This window comes from Anser brachyrhynchus, assembly GCF_964034855.1.
Source record: "Anser brachyrhynchus genome assembly, chromosome: 6".
Taxonomy (NCBI): Eukaryota; Metazoa; Chordata; class Aves; order Anseriformes; family Anatidae; genus Anser; species Anser brachyrhynchus.
Window position 1 is genome coordinate 27,767,800 of NC_137700.1, and position 21,969 is coordinate 27,789,768.

Below are 21,969 nucleotides of genomic sequence, written 5' to 3' on the forward strand. Positions count from 1 at the left end.
ACACTTTCACATTGGCTGACCTGAATGGTTTCCATAACCATGTAGATTTTATGGAGGTAGTTTTGAAATGCTTTATTTCCCCTTCGGAAGAGCACAAGCAGTCTCAATTTTGAATTTAGGAAAAAAAAAATTATTGCATGATGGAGATTCAGCTACAGGCTTAGGAGCCTACTGTTTGTTCTCACATGTGACATGATCACTGCAGTCATTCTTCTCTCCTCTTTCTCTGTTCAGCATTCAGATGGTCTCTTAAGTTTACATTAAAAAATTCAGTGCTTTTCTTCTGATATGCCTTCAAAATATTGTCAGCATTAGAGAAAATATTTGCAGAATGTAGCATCTTTATACTAAGTAAACAAATAATGAATTGCAATTCTGTAAAATTAGAACTTCCATAAAAATACTGCCTTTATTAGCTACTGCAAATGCTGTTCAGGGTATTACACAAAACATATTTAGGAGATAAGGAAAGATTATCCACTTGGCCTTATAAAGCACTGAGAGGACAGCATGTCATTGCTGTAAAATACTTGATAGGCAAAATATGTTAAGCATTTTGTTCTTTAAACAGGCCACAAATTGAAATGAGTTTCTTGGTTTCATGGTGGCCCTTTACTGATTTGTCCCATACAAAATACTGCATAATCAGTAGGCTTTGCTGTGAAAGGTAGACGAGCAGGGGAAGGTATGGACAGACAGGGTCAGCGTGCTGGCAAGGCTGCAGGCTCCCGGGCACAGCAGACCAGGCTTCTGTGTGTGTGTCAGTTCAGTGATGTTCCACCCTCAGTCGCATAAACAGCTGCACTCATCCATACCATTTCAAAAGTAATTAGAAGTAGTTAAATCTTGGAAGAAATGTCTTTGACTGTAGTTTACACGGCTAATTACTGTAATTTATAACAAACGTTAAATAAGCTAATCACACAATTAACTGCTGGTTCCTTTTACAATACTGGTATCCAGTGCTGTTTTGCTCTTGTTTTAATGGATGTGGCAGTGTAATCCTGCAGTGGATTCACTGAATACATCCAATCTGTTTTGTTCAGACAGCAGATTTTAACTCTGCAGTTAGACTGACATCAGCACGGCACAGCTCTGTGATACCTTCTTGGCCATCTGCCTCCATCTCCTTCAGAGCAAGTAATAAGCCAGAAACACATGAGAACTGGCAGTGATTAAAAAGACAGAACAACTGGAGAATAAGGTTTAATTGCTAGTGCTTCAGTTGTGCCAGGATAATACTATGAGCACTGACTCATCAGAATCAACTGATTTCTGACTACAGTGCTGTGTTTTTTGAGAAACAGGAGAAGAATATTTGAAAGGGTAGGCAAATGTGAAATTGCTCATAGCATTTAGGTACCATCCTGCCCTTCTACAGTGCTTTGATTTGCAGTCTGTAAGTATAATGGGACAGCGTATTTCAGGCTACCACGGAAAACCTTTAGGATCTCTCTATTACACGATGGCCTGTGATTGTGCAGCCTGGAGCTGATGACTCAGGTGCAATGACTTCCAGTGTGAAATTGCTAATGAGGTGTTTTGCTGAATCACCTTCAACTCCATCCCCACTGACTTTCCTACTGATGAAGTGTAATTAGTGCTGACTCACAGTAGCACATACAGCCTGTGAATTTCAGGCAGGATATAAGGTGAGAACGGAGCCTTTGCAAGTATGGGAATTTGGGAAGTGTGAGAGAAAATATTGCGTGAAGCCCAGGAATGGAGGTAAGCAAGGTGGCAGAACTGCTGTTGTCTGATGTGGCAATAAAAGGAAGGGCTTATCTGAGAAAAATGCAAACTATTTGCAGCGTGTTTGGAGTAGGGTGGGAAATCCAGCTGTTTTGCCCAGGCATGAAAATCAAAAGTAGATCCTCCCACTCCAGAAGCAGTCTCTGCACTGAAAATATATTTGCTAATTATGTTTGAAATACTCAGCTGGCCCGCAAAAATCAGGAAAAGGAGTGAAAAGGTTTAGGTCAGCCAAATATTTGTTTTAGATCAGCCAACCCTTCACACCTCTATCTTCTGCTCCACTTCTTGCTACAGTAAATTCAAATCTGATTTTCAGCTCTGGCCTTTGCTGAATGAAAAGAGTAAAAATCCTGTGAAAATAGAGAGGGATAAAAATGCATCTATTTCTCAGTTACATTTCCAAATCAGCAAAATAAGCCGGAGGTTTTCAGTGCTCATCTCCCTATCAGTGGTCCATCTGTCAAACTGAAGAGTAAAATAGATGTTTAAGAGGAAGCAGATGCTGGCAGCACAACTATTTCAGCGTCTCCTTAGAGCAGAGGAACGTTTTCTTTAACAGACTGGGCTGCAGCTACAGCACAGCCCTCACTGACCCAGCCATCCCCTAACCCGTGTCTGGTGCTTGGCAGCCAGCGTGGGAAGTAAGGAACTCGTGGCAAGCATTAAGGACCGGATGGTGGAAAGCATCCAGGGACTCCAGTCCACGTTCTTTTATTTTTCCTTTTTGTACTGCTTGCCAGTTTGGGAGGCCGTCACACACGTCCCCAATTTATTGAAGGACGGAGACACTTAATTTGAGCCATTATACAAAGAGAAATCCACGCTGTCTGGGGAAACAATATTTCCGTAGGCTTATGGTGTTGAAAAGGAGTGCCCATTGGAGAACAACAGCTTAGCAGAGATGCTTGAACATAATGGCCAGAGTCACTCCTGCAGGACTGGCAGTAGTTCAGGAGGAATCACCCTACAGCAGCAATGTCAAACCAAGCCTATTGTGTAGTCACAAAACCAGCAAGCTCACAGTAATATCAAAGATTAGATGCAGGAGGCTGGAATTAAAAAAAAAAAAAAAAAATCAATTGAAAAAAATGCATTGCAAACAACTTTGCAGAGCTGTCTCTATAAAGGAGCACAAACAAACACACAAAATACTGCAGAGGCTCCCATATTGTTATGCACAAACTTGTGACCCAGAGCAGGAAAGGCAAGAAGTTGCTCTGACAAAAATTAAAACCATGGATGAAAATATGACCGTTACTGTCTCAAGATTATTTTAAACCTGTGACAAATGTCTCTGTGGCACCTAAATGACAGGTTCCATGCTAGTGAATTACACTGCTCTATTTATCAAAAGAGCAGTATAAAAACAAGGGGAAAATATTAGGAACTAATTCTGGTTTTCAGTCTTGCAGGAAAGGTGGTAGCCCTGCTGTCTGAGCAGATCTTCAGGAGTATGATGGGAGAGTATTCCTGTAAGTACAGCTTTAATAACTGTGCCTTGGGGGTTTAAAAAAAACCTTGTAAACAAGAAGTGGAGAAACAATAGAATGGTGTCTGAAAAACTTCCCTTAGACACTTCTGAAAGTGACTGCTGAAGCAGTTAATAATGTTGCATTCAGGGTGGAGAAAATGTACTTCCCATTCTCTTCATAGTTTTTAAGTTTCTTAACTTTGTGCGTCAGGATTATCTAGTGAGAACCTGTTACTGGACTTTCTTTGACCAAACCACTTTGACTGCTAAGAACTGCCATTATCAGTCAAGCTATAATCCAGTCCAAAACAAAAACTTTTTCTGCTCGTCTCCTGAAATAACATTTTGGCAGGTTTCTGTTCCAAATAACACAGCCTCCCTGTCCTCCAGTCGGTCCTGAAGCTCTTGGGGGGACATCACTTCCCTCCCCTTGGGTTGCCACCGTGCCACAGTGGCTCTGTGGCCTGGGCGCCTGCCTGGAGCCAGTAGGAGCATGATGTGAGCTCTAATATCTGACTAGTAAGGTGTGATTGCTGAAACAGGCTTTGTCTCTCCTTTTCCCCCTCTCTCTCTCTCTGAATCATGACTGAAGTGCAGGGAGGAGAAATCCAGCACAGCCTCCACATTCAGTTAGCTGCTTGAGGCTATGACTACACAGCACCTGAAAGTGCACTTGCCCAGAGTGTACGTCTGTGGCATTTGTGTGACATTTTATATTTAAGTAGTAGCATATTTTTCACTGGTTAGAATAAAATGCAATGGTATTTATGTAACTGATCTTGAAAATAAGAGGGTATAATATTTGACATTTGCGGTCCACTGAAAATATCAAAATACTATGTTTTCTCTAACGAAAAATTCTACCTAGTAATTCTAGCTAGAGCTTGACTAAGTCAAGTTCTTTAGTCAAGTTGCTCATGGATTTTGAAACAGAAGCCGAGTCTCCACTCATGGTCCGCAGAGACTGCGTTACCCCATCACTCTCTTCCAGCTGAGTAGGCCCTGCAGTTATCTAGAAACACCTTGCACCTCCATCGGTTCTCTCTTCCTCTAATAACATCTATGCTGCACTCAGCACAGCCCCAGGGGGTTCCTAAAACCTCTTGTCTGCTAACATTCAAGCTGTCATGGAAAGCATGGGAATCAGGGGCCGTGTTTCTTTGTCTGTTGTTGGGGGAGCAGATTGCTAACCAGCTGTGGTGGCCCCAGTCATCAGCCAGTGGTATCAGCCACACACTCCTTCTTCCCTCCTCTGCCTGGGAATTTAATTAAACTCCTCCTAAATTAATATCTTGACATCTCACAGCACCTGCAAAGAATCTCACAAGTGAATATTGCCCTGCCAGTCTCTTGACTTATATAAGAGAAGATGTAAATTGAGGATTTTTTCTAGAGGGAAAGTAAGCCTTTATTTACCTTCTTTCTTTTCTACAAAGAAACAGGCAGATGCTCCTGGGACATCTCTGAGATACCCAAAATTCATAAATATCCAGTATTTTCTCTACTGTTTTCTTCAGCAGTGCCTTGGACTCTTGGTTTCACTTGAGCCAATGTAAAAATTTGGATAACTGGTCCCGGTACCTCTAGGATTCTGAGATAAGGGCCTGTGAAAACTCCCTTTTATTTTTCTCAGCAGAGGAGAGGTTTGATTTTGGAGGAGAATGAACGTCATTCAGTTATTCAGCAAATAATGACCATATGTGCCATACAATCAGAATTTGCTAGTCCCATTTTCTCAGCTGCTGCTAATGCAGCACTCAGCAGTATCCCACCACTCCCACTATCCCACCACTCCCAGGCCGACATAAGGCCCATACAAGATTGACTTCAGCAATAACGCCTATCCCTTAAACATCATTTTCATTTCCTGCTGGAGGGATTGTTTTTTTGGGTTTTGTCCTGAAAACCTATGAGTTCTCCTAACTCTTCCTATCTTATTTTCTGGGAAGAGCGTTTCCACCTGCAGAGCGTACCTGTGTAATGGGATTTTATACTGCCCTGGTGTCCTTCCTGAAGAAGATGACCATGGACCTCTGAAAGTCCAACGATTTGGACACCAATATTCTTCCAGAAGACAGCACCAGGTAGGAAACATTATAGCCTGGTATATCTTACAGCCATAGCCTGATAGAAAAAAAAAAAAAAAAAAAAAAACAAAAAAACATAGTAATAGGAAGAATGGCTTGGGAGTTAATGTTCTGTGGCTTCCCCATGCAGAGTGAAGGGTGAATGGTTTTGCTGGTGCAGCTGCTGAGGCTGTAGTTACAGACAGGGGGCCACGTGCTGGTCTTGACTCTGCATGTCTGAGGGCAAAAAGGAGGGTGTTCTGAAGAACAATGAAGTTGGGCAGAATACTTGATGAGCTCTTCTGTCACTCACCTTTGCTGAACCTGGATGGAGTGTTTGAAGGGTATCAGTATCTGACGTATGATTGTCAACTGAACACAAAATTACCTTTAGTTGTATGCATCCAATTCTGCAGCTCCTTCATGTTTCTACACTGTGTAGTCTTAGCATCTTATGGGTGGGGGGAGATCAGTCAATGGCTGTAAGGAGCAGTGATGGGCTGAGCTATTTTCCTGGGGCCAGTGGGTTCACTTGAGGGCTCAGAGTAAAGTTGAAGAGGTCTGTGCAGTAACACAGTATCCTTGACCTGACCTGACTGATGCAGGTAGTTGTTCTTGACATCACAATTTCCTGGACTTGACTTTATGCTTAACTGTAGCTGTGTCTGTGATTCAGGGAAGGGCTTACCTATGGCAGGAGATGTGCTGCATGAAAGTTTTTGTTCTACTCTCTTTGCAAGAGAGGGAAATTGTTGTATTGGTCATGTTGCCATCTAGTCAAGAGGACTGCGACACCAGTGTCATGTTGCTGCAGTACAAGGTGCAAAATGCTGCAAGGCTGACAGCATCTGAAATACTACAATGGCCTGAAACATGAAGAGATGGTAGGGGTGTTTCTCCATTAATCCCTTGGAAGCAAATAATTTAGTTTTTCAAGGGTTGCAATTCTTCTTTTGCAGTAAACTGTAGACCAACTTTGCTCTTGCAGACTTCTACTTTCTGGTGTACTATGTTTGTCTAAGTACTCATTCCTTTCCACTGAATCAGTTCTGGCTGCTAACATCTTGTAACCCTAACCTTCATGACAGTTACTCCTGTCAGAAAGTCCAGGCTTGAACTGTTGAGAAACCTCACGCTTTCTCCTTCTCTCAAAGGAAGCTAAGGATGTAACACATGTACAAGTAGCCTGCTCTACTTTCAGTACGCTGCAATGCCTCCAGTGTTTTACAAAGTTATCAGGAACCAAGTTAGACCCCAGCACTGTGTTCATGCTTTGCCTGAGCAGATTTACCTGTGGCATTTTCTACCTTACAGTTCAAAAGATGCACTCAGTCAGATCAGCAGTGGGCCACCCGCAGTGAACACTGCACAAGTAGAAGTCAGTCTGCCTTTTATGTATGAAATTTGTCCCTGAAACAGAAAATACCATTCTTTCTTCAGAAGATATGAAATCTACCCATCTTAGTGACTGGTCCAGAAAGGAGAGTCAGAAGTGGTTTGTGACATAGGGTGGAGAAGCACAAAAATATGGATGTTTTTAATGGAGGGAATTACATGAATAAATTGTTCAGTGAACTGCATCACTGATTCAATCTGCCCAGCTGTCACAAGCTTCAAGGACAGTCTGTCAAGCACTACAGAAATGATGCATATGTTCCCAGGCCTTGTTGTATGAGATGCATGAAGTCACTTGAGCAACGAAAGATGGGTACTGAGCTGTGCTATATTTTCACTGGTGATATTGAAGACCATGCAGCCAGGCTTTCACCAGAGCTGGTTAAAAGTGTTATTTCTGCCCTAAGGAAGATCCAAAGGCCAGATAGGTACCTTTCCAAACAAGGATGAAAAGCTGAAATATCCCTTTTTCATTAAGTGAAGAATTACATAGCCTAGAGGAGGGAAAGCTGTTACTTCTTCTGAAGCACGTACAGACTATTGCAGAAAGACAGCAATAGTTTTTTCTTGTTGTCTATGCAGAATACAAGTAATTAGGAACTAATTTTAATTAGACTAATACCTCAGGAGCCTCTTTTAAGGTAAGAAGAGGAAAGAATAAATAGAAAGATGTGAAGCCTCCATCACTGAAGGACTGTAAGAGCAGATGAAGCAAATGCCAGTCAGGAATGGCTGCAGTATGGCTGATCCTTGAAACAGGCAGAGAGGCATCTCAAGAGAGGATTTAGGGCAGTCTTACCTCATTTTTATTTTGGCCTTACTGAAACCTTTCACTCATTACTACGTGTCGCATTTTAAAGCTTATAAGTGTCTGAGAGGGATGGGAGTTGTTGCTTTGTATATATGTAATTACCATAAAATTTACCATATTACCATTAATTTACCAAATTTATCATATAAATTATGGTAACTTATTTAGATATAGATATAATTAAAGAAAAAGACATTCACTAATTGCCTGTGAAAATTATAATTATGTTCTCAGGAAATGCTGAGATGCTGATCTTTGAGGGTGACAGGTCTTCATTAATATGAAACACTGGCAAATTTCAAATTAATTTTTCCATGGTAAGACTAGGCCAAGATTCACAAAAAGAAGTACTGTTATTTAGAACAACTTGAAACGCTTATGTTCAAAGAATAAAATCTCTTAAATACTGTGCCACCCATATATTATAACTGAAAGTCAGACACCTCAGACCTCCTTAGCTAACGGAGGAAATCCAGTCATTCACCGTCACCTTAGTGGTGAAAATGTAAATCGATGATGCAGCTGGGAAAATGACTTCTGAAGAGAACAAGATGATGCAATAGGTTTGCAAGCTCTGTTTCAGGGACTACACCTGCTTTCTATCTTTAGTTTTTGCATACAGTCTCTCTCAAAGAGCATCCTCCAAGATGCGTGTTTGAATTCCCTAGGCTAAGCCAATTTTCCAAGGATGACTTTGCTTTTCTCTGCTTCTGACAAACACATTTCTAAAACTAATATATTTTAGTGAATACACCTTAATGTTGCTAACATGTTCCTGCAGGGCCTATTACCTTTCTGGTCAATGTGAGTGTTAGTGATATGTATGAGCTCTGTTTTAAATGAGGAAGAAGTGAAACTGCACTGCTTTAGTACGGAGTGGAGAAACAGGGAGTTCTTTGCTCTCTTGTCTGGGGCAGGGCTTTGGAGCTGCTTTGCTTCTCTTTCGCAGCAAAGCATTGCCTCTCCACTGGGCAAATATGATCTTGCAAAGCAACTTTGCAAAGCAGCAGGCTTATAGCTAAACCTTGTTTAAAGGAAGTTGTTTTCTCGTATTATAAGGTGATTTATGTCTCAGTCAAGAGAAGGACAAGTAAGCATTTTCTGTTGAGATGGCTGGTCATGAAACTTGGCAGGAGGAGAAAAAATGCTGCTTTTCCTCATAGTGGAAGGCTTTTGCTCCACCCAGTAACCTTGCACCTGTTTTGCTTCAGTGAAGTCTGACATTGAGACCAAGGAGCCTTTAAGCCACTCGTTACAAATCCCTCTTGAGCTTACTTTTCTAGAGCAGGGAGCTGATGGTGCAGTGTGTATCATGGCCCAAGTGCTCCTAAACATAAAGACACTGAGTTATTTACTAAGTACTATATTGCTTTTTCAGTAGAGTTTGAGGTTGGTAGACAGAGCTGGGGAAAGGACAGTTCTGCATCCAGTGCAGGCTTTGCAATGTAGAAGCTTGAAGTTCATTCCCCACTTCAGAAACGTTGTCAGAGCCTTGCTGCCTTTCATCTTTCTGGAATTGCTTTTCATAATTAAAACTAGATTTCTTGCTGACATTGTCTATAACAGATTGAACTAGACTGAATCTTGTCACTGAATTTCCTTATTGTGTTGGGAAATCCCATGTAAAGCATCTGGTGCGTGACCAGCATTGGTTAGCCTGTCCTTGCTCTATGCTAGGAGCAGTAGCAGTGTGCCAAACCCCTCTGTCCTCTGGGGACTTGGGGCCCAACACACTTTTCTCTATTCTAAATAATTGCAAGGCAAGGTCCACACAGCAGTGTCAAAGGTGGACTGGCTCACATGCAGACATGTTATTTTCCAGCACGTTTTTTGGTACTGATAGCAATTGATCTGGTTCCCAAGCACTAGCAGAGAAAAAAGGCAAAATGTCCCACGCCCCCAGACAGCAGCATAGCTGCAGGGACAGCATAGTGAGCTAAGTACCAGGTGAATGCAAGCCAGAAGACATCAAGTGCTGCTCTCTAGATGCATCTGTGTATGCATTGTGTATGCTATAGTTCAGCAGTAAGTCTGGCCATCAGATTGAGCCAGACTCCTGCCAGACAAACTCACCCACAGCACAGGAGAATCCTGCATGGGATTTGCCAAACCAACCTATTCTGTTTAAATTTGGTGGGATGCAGTTGTTTCATTTTTTTATTTTTTTTTAACTTACAACTCATAAGTTGTATCAACTCATCATATCATCTATTGATGGTATCAACTCATCATATCATCTATTGATGATATCTTATTTAGTGAAGAGATGAGATTTCATCTTCAGGATAACATCAGATGTTGCCCTGAGATACCATACCAGAGCCAGCTTTAGCAATAGCTGGTGGCACAGAACAAACCTGCTGTACCTTAGATCAGAAATGCAGGTGTTTAAAGAAGTTAATGAACTTAGCAGATTGAGTTGACTCATTAAGAACCAGGTATATCAAAATACAATTTATTCTTAAAATGGCTAGTTTACATGTAACAGCATGGGTTACATAGGGAAAAAGTGCAATTAGTGAAAGAAGCTTATTTCACCTTAGTATACATCTTTTCATTGCATTGCAAGTAGCTTCAGACTCAGGATATTATACTGCTTAGCAATGGGAAAAAAACGTGACTTGTATTTTCATGTTAATGCTACTTCAGTACAGTTAAAAGGTGTGCTGGTATTCACACCTGCTGAGCATGTACTGGACAATTTCCTACACAAGTCTTGTATGAAACACAAACCATCTTTACAGTTTGACAATTCAGAAAGCTAAATTACAAGCATACAGATACAAAATATACAGCAGTTTTAAAAAAAAGCTTCAAAAATGAGGTACAATAAAACAGAGCAGTTTTCTATTTATGTGCAAGCCTATATTCATTCTAGAAAACTAGCAGCAACCCTGCTCTTTTAAAGAAATTAGCTTTCACAAAGTGCAGCTAATTCACTGTCTTCAATATGAAGGACCTTGCCTATGTTACACACTTTTGAAAAGTTATCTCTAACTTTGCAATAGGGAGCAGGATACCCAACCATCAGGTGCTATGAGATCAGATCAGGCAGTGAGTCAAATCTAATGCTGCTACGGACTAGGAAGTTTGCAAATCACTTGGTCTGTTCTGTGAACTAACCCTGGTTTCAGCCTTGATTTTTGGCATGTACAGTGGCTTTTTTTAAAAGGCACATTTTTCTTATAACATTAGAAGGTAAACCCTCTGCTTGATAGCTGAGTAGGATGATGAAGGTAGAAGTCAAGGTTAGATTTCATCTCAAATGCAGGATATTTATTATTCACAAGGCCAATGAGGACAGAGATGTCTTCCCTAAGTAGCAGTTACTTCCGCCACTTGCTTTGTGTCACTTTGTGTTCTCCTTTTTATCCTGTAGAACTCTCCCTGGTATTTAGAAGACCAGTTTTGAAAAGTCAACATCAAAACGCTGTTCATCTCCAAGTTATGCAGCACATCTTACCTCTTCCCCTTCTCCCACTTTTCTGTTATCCTCTATAAGTTTTCTAACCCGTGCTGAAGCCACAAATCCTAGCCATGCATTCCTACCTGCCACTGCTACAAGCATGTTGAAGGTCATAGCGAGCCTCTGTCCTGACAGCATCACCTCTTCTCTACTGCACTCCGAACATGTGCAAAATGGTTTGTAGTGTTCTGTTCATGTAACATCCCTGTGTACCCACACACTCATGCACATACACACAGTTGCTACAGCTTGCTAAGATACTGTCACCTTCCATACTTCCTCACAAGAGTCTCTTGCCTAGTGACTCAGGAGAGACAACAGCAGAAAGCAAGCAGCATATACTTAAGCATGCTATTTCTAGAGTAGGTAGCATACACATGGGTTTCATCTTGTTCATCTTTCTTTCCAAGGATAAGTTTTGGCAAAGAACTTCAGTAACATAATATGGTATGACAAATCCCACAAACAACTGAATTTGGATTTGTACAGACAGCCAACAAAACCTGCCAAGTGGTTTTGTCATGTAGTATGTGAACCAGAAAGCTAACACTGTTCTGTCGCCAAACGGAAGAACGCTTCCTAGCTGGTGTCTATCACCAATATGGTGATGAATTTTCAATCCCACCCAAACTCTGCCACTGGGGAAAGAGACCACTGGACAGCCTCGGGCTGCCAAGTTGATCAGGCTCTCTCTCTTGACCTCTCCTTTGAGTCTGAATATCTATACAGTCTTTCTTGGCAGATGGTATCTGAACTCCATCAGACTTCCACTCTGCGTGGAGAATCTTGTAATTCTGCCCCTCGTTATTGTCCCAGTAGGTATGTTCTCCACTTTGGTAAGAAATGCAAAACTCAATCTTCTCTTGAGAGGAAATGGCAGGAGGCAAGTCAATGGTAAACGAGAAGGTATCATTTTCAGAATCACCATAAACATTGTTCATGTATACACACTCGATGTCCGTGTAAGTCTTCCACGTATCAAAGGTAATTCGAACCTGAACCTTTTTTTCAAAGCTCACATTTTTTACTTTCACAGTGCCCGACAGCACCTTCTCTTGTAGGGTGCAGTTCTCCAGGCAGACCAAGTTCTTCTGCAGGCGGTTCCTGAAGTCCAGGTAGTCAGCTGAGGGCCGAGGGAAACCTAGAATCAAGTTTTTCTCCTCATGTAGCTTTAGGCCAGATGTTATGTTTTCAAGGCCCATGAGGTCAAACTGAAGGTCCCAGCCAGGGTGCTCTTGGAACTCGGAGAAGGTGTGTATTGCCGTCAGGGACAGGCCCTTCGAGTCGGCAAACACAACTCGCTTCTTGGCTCGGGCTGCCGAGTGGTTCCAGTCTGTCTTCTGTGCTTCGGAGTCACGTTTCACATGCAGGCATGGTCTGAGAGGTTTGAATCTGTTAACAAAGTTGTTTCTTTGACAGTCCTCAAGGGGGCTGAGAAAACTCTTCAGTGGTGGTGAATGGGCTAAGCAAATTCTCATGGCCACATCCACAGGCATGATGGAGCTTGGCAAGGGTCTCGGATCCAAGATCTGTATCATTCTGAAATAAGCAGGAAGTGCATTATTATTTGTTACATCAGGGAAATGCTTATGAATGCATATTTGTTTCATCTGCTGTCTTAATTATTCATGGCCTGCTCTTTGCACAGCTTTAAATAATGCAGCCTAAATTAAAATTGACAGTTCAAGATAAGGAAATAGAATAAGAATATTCAGTCATTTCTTGCTAGTTCTAAGCTCTTCTGATTCAAACGTAATCTCATTTGTTTCTTCCAAACCTCTGAAAACTGAATTTTAGTGACAGGTAATTAAACATTTTCTTGAAAATACACAAAAGAACATTCTAGTATCAGAAGAACAGATCTAGCTGCAGTGAAGTGCTCATCCACTTTAAATTTAGTTTCCCTTTTAGAGACTCTGAGCTAGGTCTTAAAATTCCAGCAAGCTGGATCAGCTGCTTCATCTCTGAGCACAGAAAGCACTATATTAAGCAAGTTACCTATCCCATCAGAGTATCGACTGGGATGCTGCATATCATGATGCAGAACCATCACCCTACGGCTTAGAACAATCATAAATGCATTTGTTAGGCAATGTGGTTTTGGTTAATTCAGGTGCACAAAAATGCCGAAGCACCTTCAGAAATATTTTCTATGAGCTACTAACCCAGGTCTAATTAAGAAAGCTAGTTTTCACCGTTAACATTGACTGCTGAGGAAATGGGGAAAAGAATACAGGGAGAGGAGACCTTTATTTATTCACCTCTGCGTGCTCCAAGAACTGTCTTAAAAACATCCTTTATAATCCCTAAAGTCCATGCCTAAACCCTACTGTAAGCATTCTATAAGAATATTACAGCTTTACTTGTAAAGATTTATTCCTAAACCTCTCTCCCAGATGTTGAAAAATCACAATTACTTTGCAAAAACGTGGCCCATTCAAAGCCATTTGGCATGAATATTTATGGAAGTGGGGTTCAACTGCAGTACTGATAAAGGATTGATAAAGATCTCTCCTGATAAAGATGCAGTCCTTGCTGGAAATATGGGTTTTTGTTGAGTCATGGGAAGCAAAGGCATTTGCTTTGTCACTTAAATGGCTTTCTCCTTCCCAGTGTTCTCACTGGGGGTCCAAGGCACTGCCAAAAAAAGCAGAATCTGCACTGACCTCTTAATTCTTCTCCTTGCTATTTTTTTTTTTTTTGCTATTGTGGCAGTATTTACCATAATAGGTAGGGGAGTACCAGCATCAAATTTATCGAGATCTGTTTTGCTTTTAGGAGGGACAGGTCTATTTTCTCCCCATAATTTTCACCACCAGCTCCTTGGGTAAATGCTCCTAAGGTTTTTCAGCATTTAAAAAAAAAAGCACAGCTGAGAAGCCAGGCTGCAAGAAGAGGCAAAGATGATCCCCGAGCTCAAGAGGACGGGGGCTCAGCGGCATTGACGTGCAAAAGCAGCGGTGCTTGTGCAGTGGGAGCCCTCTAAAACCGGAGGGGCGCAGCGCAAGTTTTGAGGTTTCATTCCCCGCAAGGACGAAGCTCGACGTTCCTTCCACCCACCTCTTTGCTCGCTTCCTCCCGCGGGGCCGCAGGCACACGCCGAGAGCACACCCGAGCGCAAGCAGGCGCGGGGGGCGCGCACACACGCGACGTGTGCGGGGAGGGGGCGGGCGGCGCTTACCTGCTGCAGTGCATGGGGCAGCGCGGCCGCCGGCTGCTCTGGAGCCCGCTCCGCGCCGCGCCGCCGCCTTTATGGGGCGCTGGGGCGGCGGGCGGCCCGGGGGCGGCCCGCGGCGGGGCCGTGCGTGCCGGCGGGCCCGCGGCGGGGGGGCGGCTGCCGCCGCTACACGTGGCCGCGCCGTGCGGGCGGGCAGCGCCCCGCAGTGCCGCCCCCGCCGGCCTCCTCTGGTAGTCGTGTGCCGGCCCTGAGGGCCGGGGTATTAACGTGCCGGCACCTCCTGCTAAATCCAGAGCCCCGGAGTCGTTTCCAAAACTACAGCGCTTGAAATAACTTAGATATTCTGCCCCCCCCTCCCCAAAGGGCTCGGTGCCCTGCTGCCTAGCCTATTTATGGCCGAAGGCACCGGTTGTATTCAAGGTTCTGGTGTCTCGCTGCAGCGTTTCCAACAGGCAGCCGAGCAGAGCCCTCCGCGCCCCAAATCTGCCAGCCTGACCCAGGCTGCCCTGAGGCCGCCTGGCCCTCTCCTCATCCTCCAGAAAGGAGAGGCAGGAGATAGGGCCTCCATGGAGCAGCTGGGAGGCAGGCAGCCATTTCAGAGCGGGCTCGCTGAAACACTGGCCCTTTCCACCAGCCTTTTTCCTTTTTGCTGCGTGGGCGAAGTGGGTATTGTTTCATCAATGTGGAGCTTCTTCCCATCACTATCAAAAGATATGTTGCCAGGTCCTGAAATCTGTCATCCTGGACTATAACTGCCCTCGTCCTCAGTGGAAAAAGTACTGTAGGACATTTCATTTGAATGGTGCTGCTGGCTGCTCACCTCCCACACAGGGTGGTCTGCTCAGTCTGAAGGTGCTAGAGGCTCTGCTGTACTTCCCACGATGTAGTTATTATCTATTTCTGGAGCAAATGGACAAAAAGTGGCAGAACCCAGCCTCCTCAGCGCTGCCCGTAGCAGAGCCACCACTGCTCGCACCATGCCTCCCAGAAGGCCCACCACGGCACCCACCAGGCCAACAAGGACGTGCAGACAGCCCATCGGCAGCGGCACGTTGCCTTCTGCACGCTTCCTCCTAGAGGCTTCCTCCTCCCAGAGGAGGCTGGCCTTCGAGTCACTGTTCTCCAGAAACCGTGCCCCGGCCGCTGACTGGTTCAGCGAGCCTTCTGTGGCTTTACGGTTTCACTATCACCTTCCTGCTGGCCTGCTCTCTCCCCAGGTCAACTGATGACGTGCAGTCACACAGTACAATGTGATACTGAGTCTGTGAGCTGTAATTTTTAGAGCTCGTAGTTTTTACTGGTAGGCGAGACCATGCACAAATGAATAGCAGGAAGTACTATGTCCTACGTGAAGCAATGGGGGCTTACAGTGATGCACAGATGATTCAGGGTTTTTCTGGCTCATCCAGTTTTGTTTTTTTTTCTTGTTTGTGAATGAAGGGCTCTGCTGCTCTGCTAAGAGTTTATTAGGAGGCTGTGTAAGCACAGGCCAAGGCATGGTGGGAGGTGACAATGACGCCTCCATTTTGGATTCGAGCTGCACAGAAGCAGTCTAAAAAACATCCTTGAAAGTGCTGGAGGGGGAAGACTTCTGTTGACTGAAGTGTGGCACACAGGCCTGTACACTGTCTCTGTATGTATAATGAGAGCATTCACAGGACAGTAGGACTTCAGTTTCTTTGCTTGGACCCTTGGTGACTGAAATTCCTGCCTTTCGTGCCAGTACGTGACACTAAGCATCACACAGATGAAGCCTGAAGCACTAACTGGCAATGCAGACAAGGGTTTGGAAAGGTCCTGGTCTGTTCCTTGACGCCAGCTATTCAGGATGACCTTCCCTGGTCCTCTGCTTCTCCAGTCACACTCCTTCCTCTCCACCTTCCTTATCTCGTGGTCACTGCCAGCTCCCTCTCAAAGGCAGATGATACTTTTTCATCATTTGCTTACAGAAAGTGCTAGAAAACTGTGTTCTTCAAGACCAGCTAGTTGCAAGGTATTTTTTCTTTGAGCTACAAATAATTTCAGCCCCTAGCAACAGTAAGCAGGGCCCAGGATCCCCGATGGGCCCAAAGGGGCACATGGCTGGTGCTTACCAAACATCCTGTATGCACCCATTTTAAAACATGGGTGAGCAACTCTGGAGAAGTTTCATGAGCCTGTGCTACTGAAGTCTTTGTCCTTGGCGCTCCCCCCGTAGTGCTGCTGAGCCCTGTGGCTGCCCTACCTGCAGCATGCCCAACAGCTGGGATGCGTGCTCTCTATGTGCAGCCATTAAATGAGACTTAGACAATGTTTTTATTCCACACTGATCCGTGCTTGATGCCTGCACACAAGGAGGTGCCCTGAGGCTTCGCTGCACGCATTTCTACTACTGTGGAGTAGCTGGCTGCATTGTTTGCTGCCATAAAACAGTTTGTTCCTGTTGGGCTGAAACATCTCTTTTGTCTTGCTTAGAAAACATTATGGAAGATTATGTAAGGTTATATGCTTGGCAAAAAAAAAAAAAAAAAAAAAAAAGAAAACAGTAGTGAGATACAGAGCTTTTCATGGACAGATCATTGCCCAAGTTAGTAAATACAGGCTGAAACCAGCAGCTCAGTGGCTGCTTGGTAACCCGAGGCCCGTTCATGGCCACAGCACGGTGCCCCAGTTTCCGGTTGCCAAGACAAGCAGAGAGGGTTGTGCAGAGCCAGGGCCGCTCTTTCCTCACCCGAGAAGAGATATGTCTGTACCGAGGCAAACTGATGGGGTTACCCGAGGTAGCAGAACAGTTTGCACTGTCAGTGATGGTCCTCTATCTGTGCTTTTTATAGAGGACTCGGGTTTCCAGTTATTTTGGTTCAGTGGCTCTCCTGTCATCAGCAGCTTAAAAATGTGGATTTGACTATCTGTCTGTCTTGCCTTTCAAATAGGGCTGCTAAAACAAGAGCACCAGAGAGGGGGAAAAAAATAATCTTTGTCTTACTGTGCATTGGACAGCACTTTGTGTCCTATCAACTCTCCTGACATTTGTAGGTGCACATGGAAGCAAAGGGAGAAATACAGTGCCAGGAGAGGCAAGGGTGATTATAGGCAGCCCTGTCAGGAGGGGCTGCACCTCAGCTGATTGAGTAACAAGGAAAACAAAGTTGACCACATATACCAGTTCTTTCCCTTTTTCTGAAAATGCTGCATTTTAAATGTAAAAACCTAACTGCAACAAATTAACTGTAGTAAATGGTCTCTGTAGTAAATTGTCGCTGTAATTTCAGAAAACTTTCAAGGTATCTTCTTACAAATAGTTTCTAGTCTGCATTATCCCTAAGCAAGGTAGCACACAGGCTGGCTCTTTAGTGAGTTTCTTCCTTCACAGAGATTGCTCCATGACAAGCCTGCAATCGGGTTCAAGCTGTTCTACTCAAGGAGCAATCTACAGCATTAGCTCCTCTGTGAATGCTTGTAAATGTGGACAATCCTGCAGGTCTCACTGTTCTTCACCTGTCTGAACCAGCCAACTTCTTTCAATCAGCAGTTTTCAGAGCAGATAATAAGTGACTGTGGGTTTCTGTCAGCTGTCAGACAGACCAGGGTGTGCTTGGTCATTTATTTGTTGGTTCTGGTCATTTTATGGCTGAGGAGAATAAAAGCGTTGCTTTTCTCAATCTGTGTCCCAAAGCTGAGTAATTAAACAAGTTTTTGTGGTTTTACTCTTTGGCTTTATTATTTTTAGGTTGCTGTTGCTGTGCTTCTCTTTTGTCCTCCCCCACAACTTCAGGAGGGAAGAAATGAGATATGTTGCGGGTATGGAAAGAGTTGAATGGCCTTTGGCATTTAATTGAAGCATTTTTAAGCAAAGATAAGCAACCATTTCCTGAGAGCAAAGTTAACTCACAGCCACATTTATAGAATAAAGTCCAGAGAGAAAAAAAAATTATAAATCTCCATTTCACTTGCATAGTAATGTATCCCTTGAAAAACTGCTGCTGTTTGCAGGGTGGGAGAGTAATACTAGCTCAGTGCAATAATAGTATACAATTTAACAGGGAACTTTTTGATTTCATTTTGGACTCGAGACTAAAATCAATTACTAGTCCAAGGTAAAATACTGCGGTTTCTAGAAAACAGGAAATATCCATCTTTTTTTGGCTAGCACATATTTGGTTCCCACAGCATCACTCAACACATGTTAATGAAGCAGGGCTTTAATAAAAGCATATCTGATAGTACAGTCACAGTCCATCAGCTCAGCTGACAGTGCTGTCACATAAGGCTTAATGCCAGCCATTTCTTTTCTTGGATTGAGCTCTTATGTTCAATATTACCTCTCTGCTGCTAAGACTAATCTTTGTAAGTGTGTAGTATTTATGAGGTTGGGCGGCAGGTTTCTATGACCATCATTATGACGCAAATAATTATTCAGGTATGCATGAAAGCTATGGAAGTCCAAACTGAGTTGAACCTGTAGACCTTTAAAAACATAAAATTAGTGATTTGTTGGATGAAATACAGTCCACAGAAGCCTTATGTAGTCTTAACAGGAACTTATTTTCTTTACTTGCTTCTCAGAGCACTTCAATGTACTTTGTTTATTCCTTATGGCTGCAAATGTGGACCAAGAAAACTCTCCTCGGAAACTCCGTTATCATCTTAGGGATTTATTTAGCACTGGCACAGTCTGTATGAAGAATAAATAAGTTTTTCATCTTCTTAGGATTTTTATTACTCCTTTCCTTATAGCTCAAATCACAGAAAGTCTAGAAAAAATATTCCTTTGGCCACAAAGCTTCTCTTTATCCTGATTCTCTTTATCCTACTAAACTTTGGAAGAATTCTAAAGCATCTTTTATCGATATCAGTCAGGATGAAATTGCTGATGTTTTTTAATATGCTGATTTTGGAATGAGCTTTTAGTTTTGAAAAGAAAAAAAAAAAAGGTAAAAAAATAAAAGGAACATAAACTGTTGGGGATGGGAATAGCAAGTTTCCAAAACTGTTTTACTTTTCCAGATATTTCATTATTAGACATTTGAAAACTCAGACTTTGACAGGACAATAAATCAGTTTCTTAATCATTTGCAATTTGTTTGTAGAAACCAGGCTGCCTTGCAGACTCGCATGGCAGAACATATCCATCCCCTAGAAAAAGGGTCAAGTGGCCTGCAGCCAAACTCACTGAGAAATTATGCAAAGATGGATGAATTTTATATTTTCCTACAGCAACTATATGAATAATCATTCTCACTGGGGTATGATGTAGGCCTAAATCTTCAAGCATTGGCAGGGGCTCTGGGATTGGTTCTTTTTAGGTCAATAGCAATAGTTCTTGCCAGTATCGGGTCAGAACCCTGTAAGGTTGTATTTAAATTCCTAAAAACTGGAGGCTTTGAACTGAAATGGAAGCTAGACATTGATGTAAAATGTTTAATCTTTTTAAGACTGATTAATGACATATTGGTTGATGGTAGACTTGCCATTTATTTGGAAACGTGTAGTTCAAGTCAAGTGCATTGTTTTCTGAAACAACTGACATAGAAAAGCAAGACAATATATCATAGGCTGCTTAAAAGTTTTGTGTAATGTGATTATATTAAATTCAGAATATTTCAAGGAAGACTCCCTTAAAAAGTTTTTATACAAAATGCTGTCGAAAGTGTAATTGCTTTGGTTGCATGTGGTAAGCAAGAAATTAAATAAAGGCAATTCCATGTTAGTTATAAATTGCTGGTACTTAGAGTAAAAAGGGAAAGGAAAATTGAAAGAAGAACATGACTGTACATATTTATTCTTGGAATAATCTAAACTTCCAGTGAAGGATTGACAAGAGTACAAAAAACAAAACACATATGTTTTATGGATGTTCATAAATAATTTTTTTTTTTAAATCTGCCTTATGAATATAGACCAGCTTTTGAGAATGTGAAGTCTGTCCTAGATGTTTGAAAGAAATGCAGTATTTCAGTATTTTTGGAAACAACTTTTCTTTTCTTTTTATTTGTAACCACACATCCAAAAAGGTTGAACCTTGAGATTCCGTGGCCAAACATTTCATAAATATAAATCATTTTTCTGAGTATAAGTAATCAGTGTTTATTCTTTTCCTACTGGGCCAAGTGGAGGAAATACCTCTGTTGATCTTTAGTCTTTTCCAAAATAACAGTAAGTGAAGTTCTGCTTTGTATAATTTAGTTTGTTTGTGATTCTGTGTGACCAAACAAACGTTGGCTGTATAGACACTTCTGTCAGTTATGCGGGACAAATTTTGCTCTTTGCGGTCTTTCAAGCAAAAAGGTGATCTCTTTTACCCGACTATGAAAAATTCCTCGCAGCCCTGCAGGAACCATATGTTTTTTCAATATGATTACCATTCTCATGAGCCTTATGTTGCATGCTTATGAAAACCTTCATCCTGAATAAGCATTGCTGTATCTGATGGCAGCCCAGCTGACATCTGCAACATGTTCATGAAGAGTGTTTAGAAACCTTTGAATAATGCTCCTTTTTTATTCAGCCACCAAAGAGACACGATCCATTTCTGTATTTTAGGTTCTCGTACAAGGTACTTTTTGTCTGCTGTATCACAAGGGAAGAACAGTGCTTGAAAATTAATACAGTGACATTCTGTGTTGAGTTTTTCTTGGATTTGGTCTGTTGGGGGAAAAAGCTCCCCTATAGCATAGGTCTAAGGGATAAATGAACCCTTTCTCTCTTTCAGTTTTAGTGAGACATCTAATCACTCCAGCCTTAAAATAGGAGTTTCCTAGGATCTGACCTAGTTATTCTATCATTTTTTTTAGGATGCATAACATACATGTGTGTGTGTGTATTTATATATACATATTTCCTCAGTTTCACAAGGGTCAGATTTCATGTAGAGATTAATTTCATTTCTAGATTTGATGGAAAGAATGAAGCCTCTCAAATCCAAGGGCTGTAACAGCATCAGTCTTGTTTCATTCTGCAACAGGAGGGGAAGTAGTTAGGACCTCTGAGTGTAGAAAGATCTGCGGCCTAAATAACATATCTGCAATAAATTGGTTTCCTTGGGTTATTCTTGGATGCCGCTTCTTGGAACACAGAGAGCTTACTGTCAAAATGTGCTTGCTCCATATACGCAATAATGCTTACAGAAAGTTTTGCAATCTTTAATATGTCTTTAATCAGTGAGAAAAATCTTGCATATTTCTCTGGAGAATTACAGTCATAGGATAACTGGGGCTGGAAGGAATCTCTGGAGGTCATCTGTTCCACTCTCCTCCTCAAAACAGGACTAGCTTCGAAGCGAGATCTGGCTGCTCAGGTTGCTTGTCTAGTTGAGCTCAGGTTGCTCGTCCAGCTGTCCTCCAAGGATGGAGAGTCCACAGCTTTTCTAGACAACCTCTGCAAGTGCTTAACCACTCTTGTAATATTTTTCCATTTATAACTGGAATTCCTTTGCTGCAACACCTGACTGCTGCCTCTTTTCCTTTCGCTGCATACCTTGGGGAAAGGTCTGGCTCCCTCTTCTTTACCATCCCTCTTTCAGTAGTGGAAGGCTGCACTCTGATCTGCTGTTACTCAGCCTTTTCTTCTGCAAGCTAAGGAAACTTGGCTCCCTCAGCCTCCCCTGGTGCAGCATGTTCCAGTCCCCTAACCCTCTTGGTGACCCTCCACTGGTTTCACCCCCATTAGTCCATGAGGGACTAATTTACCGAGGGACTCAAAACTAGGCACAATACTCCAGATGCAACCTCATAAGTACCCAATGGAGGGGAATAATCACTTCCCTTAGCCTTCATTTCAGGATTTCAAACAAGACTCATGGTGTTCTCTCAGGAGAACACAAGCAGAACTTTTTTGTTTGCTGTGGCA

The 21,969-nt window shown here is 42.6% G+C and overlaps 2 protein-coding genes across 6 annotated transcripts in view; one reads left to right on the forward strand and one right to left on the reverse strand.

Annotated features, from left to right (window-relative positions):
- The first annotated feature begins 496 nt into the window (after positions 1-496).
- LOC308196832 (uncharacterized protein) overlaps positions 497-21,969 on the forward strand; it is a 38,967-nt gene continuing 17,494 nt past the window's right edge. Inside the window, exons 1-4 of one of the 4 annotated variants that reach the window (XR_013952428.1) lie at positions 1,293-1,728; positions 3,160-3,227; positions 5,176-5,310; positions 13,743-14,018. Coding sequence is in view for 1 of the 4 variants with exons in the window: in XM_080596466.1 (XP_080452592.1) it covers positions 1,723-1,728; positions 5,176-5,310 (141 nt within the window). In the remaining 3 variants the exon portion in view is untranslated. Of the gene's footprint in view, positions 1,729-3,159; positions 3,228-5,175; positions 5,311-13,742; positions 14,019-21,969 lie in introns of those variants that run through there. The other 3 variants (XR_013952426.1, XR_013952427.1, XM_080596466.1) reach the window with 3 other exon arrangements.
- On the reverse strand, positions 9,938-14,302 carry PPP1R3C (protein phosphatase 1 regulatory subunit 3C). 2 transcript variants are annotated; one of them, XM_080596464.1, is made up of 2 exons: positions 14,146-14,302; positions 9,938-12,503 (listed from the first exon to the last, which is right to left on the reverse strand). In XM_080596464.1, the coding sequence occupies exons 1-2, from the start codon at positions 14,157-14,159 to the stop codon at positions 11,558-11,560; spliced, it is 960 nt and encodes a 319-aa protein (XP_080452590.1). In that variant the 5' UTR covers positions 14,160-14,302; the 3' UTR covers positions 9,938-11,557. The 2 variants fall into 2 exon arrangements, with proteins under 2 accessions (XP_080452590.1, XP_080452591.1); XM_080596465.1 differs by having other exon boundaries at positions 14,025-14,200.